We start from the raw sequence: 7,551 nt of genomic DNA on the forward strand, positions 1-7,551 counted from the left end.
CTTGTACATAGAGCATGCAACCCATGACCTCCAGAAAGCTTAACAGAGGATCTGCTCCTAAATGCTTTCATGTTTCTTCAAAAAGAATAAATAAATAACTCATGAAGTCAGCAGTTACCTTGTGAATCATCATCTTCCTGAACACCAACAGTGAGGAAAGAGTCACTGCCCAGGAATGACCCTCTTCAGGGGAAGAAGAATATTAAACAATCACCAAATGGACATGAATATCAGAAACCAAAATTTTGTTTCATAGTTTTGCCTTACTAACAGTAGAAAAGATTGGTTTTTGCTCATATTTATAACATACAGTCTTTTTTTTTCTTTTTAGGAAGATTAGTTCATCAAATGCATGTGAAAAAACTAAAGAAATAAATTATCCATTGTGTAATTATTTAATTCAGTTCATTAATCTGATCAGTACATATGTAATTCTGATGTCTATTGACAACACCTGAATATTTGATATTTCATTGAAATTTCACACAAGTCTCCAACACTCTTCAAATGTAAAATACAATTCCCAGCTAAGAGTTCCTATAACCCTTTAGAGACATATGTCACTCACCCAAAGAACTGGTACATGGCAGACTTAGATGACAAACAATTCTCCATTACAGAAATTCAAAAAGCAGAGCTGGATATGAGACATCCTTGCTGTTAAATCATTTACTGCCGGCAATGTTGATCAGGGAATTTGCCCTGAGGTGCTTTTCAGTCTTCATTCCTTTTAGCAGAGATAGTGGTCACTGCCTTTGATACACTCCAGCTAAACTGTGTGGAGGCTTTTATTGGGGGAGTAGTGGTAATTCTGGTGGTAAAGTATACTCCTCTTCTACCCAAAGGAAGTTAATACACTATGGAAAGTATTATTTTACCAAATTGAACAAATTTAATTTATCTCAAAAAGAAAAACATTCATTTAACAAGTCTTTAAATTAGGGATTTTGTACATATTTATAAGGCAGCAGCAAAACAAAATATGTATATGTTTTTATAGATGGTAGAAATATCTTTCAATGTTACACAAGTCCTTACCCTTCACATCCCTGTGCCCTGACTTCTCGATTACATAGTTGAGACAGAGTTGAAATTTTTCAAAAGCCTAAAAAATACTGGACTCAGCAATATGGTTCTGATTTCAGATACAGATCCTGAAAAAGTAGAATATAAAGACCCAATTTTGGGGAGAGGGGTCAGTGTTGAGAATTGAACCTAGGGCCTGTGCATGTGGGGCAAGTATTCTACCAACTGAACTAAGACCCCAGACCATCAATTATTTTTTTTTAATAAGAAAGGAGATATTTGTTGTCACCATGACTTTGAGGGATGTGATTCATCTGTCCTTGATATTCTTCTTCCATTTTTCTTCATAACTGTGTATTGATTATTTTCTTTCCATTTTTAATCCTAATATATAATCATGAAGATATTCCAGGATCACTGGGAGGATGGCCTGGAGGGGAAGGGGATGGCAGAATAGTTCTCTCAGTGACTTTGCTGTTACTTTACCTCTGTAGTTGTGCAAACAACACCTGCCTCTGAGTAGCACCCATCTATCTCTGAGGCCACCTCTGTATGTCAGAGCTGAGTCTGCTTTGGGAGATGTTCTGTCCTTTCCTGGTTCCAGCCTTGAACCCTACAGATTTGGCTTCCAAGTTGTGCCCTCAGCTTGAGAACTGTGTTGGGTTGTGGTAGCAGTTCCTGTATCTGCTTCTTCTAAGCTCTTTCCCCTACATCATCAGAGCCTTTTTTGCCCCTTGCCTATACACTTATTTGTGTATGTGTTTTCCTTCAGGCTGAAGCTCTATCCTATTGGAAGGGTTCATTTGCTGGATATTTCTGAGATTCTCCAGTGCTTAGGACCATGACCACACTTCTAGATCCTCTCCTATCTGTGAGCTCTTAGAGACTTTAAGGTTTGTTCCATTCTCACCAATCAGTCTCAGAGCCATATACCAAACATTCTGTTAGTATTTAGTCCTCTCCAAATGGGAACAGTGTCCCTAGGATTTCCTATTACTGGGTATGTTAAAGATGTCATCTGTAAGTTCTAATTTTGTGTGATTTTTCTGTCTTGGTTGCCTAATAAGGAAGTCAAGAGGTTATCTATTGAAAATTCAAGTGCATACTTCATTTTAGTTCTTGTTTTTATTATGTGGTCCATATAGATTTTTTTTCAAAACTTATTTGATGTTCTTATGAGAGGGGAAAAAAGTAAAGCAAAATCTATGAAAAATTAACCTTTGACCCCAATTCTACTTTTCTCAATTATCCCTCAGGGTTGAGTTTTGCCTTGGTCTGTCCACTGTCCAGTGAAAACTCCACGTCACTGTGCTCACTTCTGCCAAGGGTTCACCAGCCTGTGTGGGCTGGATTGTTTCTTTGGTATGAATTGCAGAGAGTTCATCCATTTCCATGGCTGCTAGTCTCTGTGAATTTCCTGACATCCTTCAGATGCTCCCCTCTCTGAACCAGAATATGCTGAAATCTCTGAGCTGGGCTGCTCAACCTAGGACAGGAGCCCATGTTGCAGCTGACTGTGGAACCAAGCTGCATTGCCACCTCAGGGACTTGTCCTCCACTGATCACCAACATCTGTTGCTTTCCATTTAGTGTGCTATTTATCTCCCCAGAGAAAACTGAATCGTCCCTCTGCTCATATCTGAGAGATGACAGCTTATGTCTCTTTTGTAAAATATTTTTCCGTATTCAAAACTTCTAAATTCAAGGATTCATGTAGATTACGTTTATGTAAATGTGACAAGAATGTGTTCCATCCTACAGTACATAGGAGTACTCATATTTCAAAAATGTAAATTTGGTTTAAAAAGTCATTATTGTGCCTTTAATTTTAAAATTTAAATATATTCAAAACTATTATTCTTTTAGCAATTCTTGAGTAATACCTATAATCTCAAGTCACATAATCCCCAATTATAAATAAACATGGTATATATGTATGACACTATTTTTAAAGTATTTTAGTGCATTATAAATAAACATAATAGTGGGGTTCATTTTGACATATTCTCATCTACATAAAATATTAATAATAAGATTCATTTAAGTCCCCAGTACTTCCTTTTTTCTTACCTCCTCCCTCCTGTTCTTCCCTGTCCGCTACTCTACTGTTCTGTGTTACTGTTATTTAATGTTTTTTTATAGGTGCTTTATACAAATAAGACATTCATGATAGCACATTCAAATATGTATATTGCATAATGGATATGTACCATTATTTTTTGAGATTCACTAGAAAGCATAAGATCTATTACAAAACTCTCTTTCATGTTGAAAAGGTATTTGGTGCAACTGTGAAATTTAAAGTAAAGTAGGGCAGCCTGATGTTTTGAGTTACGAGCTGTAGCAGAATACACCAGAAAACTAATGCCAGAAACCCAACTGTCACTCCATGTCTAGAAGGAGATTGAAAGACTCCAAAGGACTAACCTGACACACTCAAGCATAAACAATAGCAAGAATCTTTAACATGTTTGATTTTCCAGAATATTTCTTCCTGATCAGAGCTTGGGTCCAAAAAGCATCTTGTGTAGCCTCTTGCGAATCTCCTTAGTCTTGATAGAATAGATAATTGGGTTCAGCATTGGAGGAACAAAAAGATAGATCAAGGACATGAACTTGGGCACATACCCAGGGGCATGCTTCCCAAGTCGATGAACCATTGATACACTAACCATGGGCACATAGAAGATGAGCACAGCACAGATGTGTGATACACATGTGTTAAGTGTCTTGAGCCTCTCTTCCTTGGAGGCAATGGCCAGCACAGAGTGCAAAATGAGCACATAGGAGAGGAGAATGAGCACTGAATCTACACCAAAGGCAGAGATGACAATGAACAGCCCATACATGCTGTTGATGGTGGTATCTCCACAGGGCAGGCGGATCATGTCAGGGTGCAAGCAGAAAGGGTGGATCAGGACATTGGCCTTACAGAAAGGCAGCCTTTTCAGGAGGAGAGGAGGTGGAAGCAGCATGCAAAAGCCGCGGATGATAATGGATATGCCTATGTAGGCTACACGGGCATCAGTGAGCACTGAGGAATAGCGCAAGGGGTTACAGATGGCCACATAGCGGTCAAAACTCATGGCCAGCAGGATCCCAGATTCTGTCCAAGATAAAAAATAGATGGTGCTCGCTTCGGCAGCACATATACTAAAATTGGAACGATACAGAGAAGATTAGCATGGCCCCTGCGCAAGGATGACACGCAAATTCGTGAAGCGTTCCATATTTTTATGGCATTAGAGCAGATTATGCTTAGTGAAGCTAGCCAAACCCTAAAAAACAGATACCAAATGTCTTCTTTGATACAATGAGAGCAAGTATGAACAGAGCAGGGAGGAAGAGTAGGAAGAAAAGAGTAACATTAAACAGAGACTTGAGATGGGAGGGAAAGGGAGAGAAAAGGGAAATTGCATGGAAATGAAGGGAGACACTCATTGCTAAACAAAATTACATATAAGAGGTTGTGAGGGGAATGGGAAAATAAACAAAGAGAGAAATGAATTACAGTAGATGGGGTAGAGAGAGAAGATGGGAGGGGAGGGGAGGGGGGATAGTAGGGGATAGGAAAGGTAGCAGAATACAACAATTACTATTAGTGCATTATGTAAAATTGTGGATGTGTAACTGACGTGATTCTGCAATCTGCATTTGGGGTAAAATTGGGAGTTCATAACCCACTTCAATCTAATGTATGAAATATAATATGTCAAGAGCTTTGTAATGTTGTGAACAACCAATAAAAAAAATGTAAAAAAAAAAAAAAAGAAAAAAAAAATAGATGAAAAACATTTGGGCCAGGCAGGCATCAAAAGCAGTCTCTAGGGCATGAAAACACATAGAAGCCAGGACGGTGGGCAGAGTAGAAAAGGACACCCCCAGGTCATTGACAGACAGAAGGGACAGGAAGTAGTACATTGGCTGGTGCAAGCTCTGCTCCTCCTTGATGATGAAGAGAATCAGGGTGTTGCCTAGGATGGAGACAGCATAAAGCAGCAGGAGGAGGGCGGCCAGCCAGTGCTCTAGGCTTCCCAACTCTGGGAAGCCCATGAGTGTGAAGCTGGTGGTACTTGAGAGGTTAGTCCCCAAACTTCTCATCGTTGTTTCTGAATGCCCTTGAGGGAAATAAAACCATAAGGAAGTGAGGACAGACAGTGCAAGAAGTGAAGATCATAAGTAGTCTGTATCTTGGGAAATAAGTGAAAATGACTCAATTCAAATATCAAAGATCGAAGGAAAGTTGGAAAAGAGCAGATTGTACTTCAGACCCTCTACTGTCTGCAGTACCCCCAGATATGCCATGGGCTCCAACTTGTTCTCCAAAGACATCCTAGTCTCCTTTGGGGGCATTATCCCCCATTCTCCCTGTGTCTGTGTTCTATACAGAGGATCTATTTTTTCCCTAGTGATGGAGAATTATTTTTCTTTTTCTTTCCACTGGTTCCTAACTATCAAATTCTTCAATAAATGAGGTACAATGTGTCTTAAAACTCTGCACCTAATGACGCCTGCTCTTTCTTGCATCCTCTCAGCCACCTCTCCTCTCCTTCCTGCACACCAGCATCACTCCAGGTCCTCACCTGCTTTTTATTGCTTGAGCCTCCCACTCATCCACTGGGAATCTATCACTCACCCCTCCACTGCTGATTGCTCCTGGTGTTTCTGTCTTATGTGTTCGCACATTCTTTCTCTCTTTAGATCATAGATTCTCAAATCCTAATGTATGTTAGATTTTCTTGAGTAGCTTTTTAAAAACTCTATGTCCCTACCACACCCATACCAATTAAATGACACTCTGCAGAGAGAACTGAGGAATCAGGTTATTGTTCTGGTTGACTTTTTCATCCTCCAGTCAATTCCAATAGGTAACCAATGTTAAAAAAATAGGTTTTTCAATACTGTCAATATTCAAATATGTTCCATTCCCCCTTAACTCCGTGTTCACTGAAAATCAATCTCAAGAGCTCTAATCTTAGGAAACAACAACAGTAAAAAATGCATTACCCTCTCTTATCCTGCTGGTAATCACTCATTTCTATTCTCTCTTTCACAAGTAACATTCCCAAAGTTATGTTTAACTCATAATGTACTCCTTAGTATTCATTTGCATATCAATGATCCCAAATTTATGTCTCTATTCCAGGCATTTCCTCTAGATTTGAATTTTATTCATCACTGTCTAAAAATTGTGAAAACTCATTGGTATCTCCAACAAAAAATAGGGAAAGTTTTACTTTCTGTTGTCATACTTGACCCTCTTAAATATTTGTCATCTCATTTAATTCCTTATCCATCAATCCACATGCTGCACCTCATAAAGCATATAAAGTCTCATTGACCTCTCTCACCCTCTCCTATGCAGAGATATAATTAATCTATCATTCACTTTTCTAATACATACTTACACCTAACTTCTTGTCTCCATCTCACTTCCAAAGGACACTCATCTCTGTATCTTCAAAACAGGATATTGGCAAAGCCTTTCTTACTGACCACCTGTGTTAAGGCCAAACCACTCTTGAATCCATTTGGCACAAAACAAACAAATTAATTGTTTACAAGTAATAATAAAATAATGTTACTTTCCTGCTGAAAATCTTTCATTGGCTTCCCTCTTTTTGAAGTAAATATTCAAATAAGAATGCAGGGGATTCCAACATGGCAGCGGGCGCGGAGAGATCAAGTCTCTGACCTCTTCAGCTGTGCAGGCATAGGGAGTCGTAAAAAAACCTAAATCTGTTTGCTCAGGATCACTAGGCAATGCTGAGCTGACGTGGATCTGGGGCGAACAGTCTGGGCCTCTCAAAACACACACTGAGCCCGGATCGGCTGAATTCAAGCTCCCGTTCGCCTGCTTCCCGCAGACAAACAGCTGTGACTCAGCACTAATCCATCCGGCTGAAACAACTGGTCAGCCCTTCTGATCCTACGGAGGTAAATGCCAACCGAGCCTTCATAGGTAGTGGCCACAGGTTTGAAACGGGGCTTGGGAGAGACAGTAAGGACCCACCCGTTGCATTGGTCACCCAGCAAAGGGAAACGAACTGTCGCCATTTGCAAGAGATACCACCATGGCAGAGAACTGACGTCATCAGACTGCGGAGGAGATAACTTCATTGAAACCTGCGGCTACAGGTGTGTAATTCCCTAGCCTTCCCTCTCCACACATCGGGGAAACCTTAAGGGCCCCTCCCAGCTCCCCCGTAAGGGCCCCTCCCAGCTGTCCCGTGAGCGCGATAGCCAGCCCCAGGGAATCAGACGTGGCGCGGAACTACCGCTCCCACCAGTGCTGACAGCTGAGGTCTCTTGCACCAGCTACCGGAGGCGTGGCTACCTGAGGGCAAGTAAAATTCGCTGAGGATTCTCAGCCCCAAGCTCTACAAACTTAGGGTCTGAGGGAATGGCAAACTGGAAGAGTGTGCCCAGTCGTTCATGAGCACAGAGCAGCAGACCTGGCGTGTAGCCAGTATTGTGGTGAGCGGCACCCGTGAGAGGGGCCTGGCTAGAGGAAAAGTGGGAAGT

At 40.8% G+C, this 7,551-nt stretch overlaps 1 protein-coding gene across 1 annotated transcript; it reads right to left on the minus strand.

Moving 5' to 3' along the window:
• Positions 1 to 3,524: 3,524 nt before the first annotated feature.
• On the minus strand, positions 3,525 to 5,127 carry LOC308642102 (olfactory receptor 51I2-like; the record flags this gene model as incomplete). The annotated part of the gene is made up of 2 exons (XM_081280701.1): positions 3,525 to 4,179; positions 4,820 to 5,127. 2 exons carry the CDS (start codon positions 5,125 to 5,127, stop codon positions 3,525 to 3,527), a joined length of 963 nt encoding a protein of 320 aa, XP_081136827.1.
• Between the last annotated feature and the right edge of the window lie 2,424 nt (positions 5,128 to 7,551).

Source organism: Spermophilus citellus (assembly GCF_964194105.1).
Source record: "Spermophilus citellus genome assembly, chromosome: 2".
Taxonomy (NCBI): domain Eukaryota; kingdom Metazoa; phylum Chordata; class Mammalia; order Rodentia; family Sciuridae; genus Spermophilus; species Spermophilus citellus.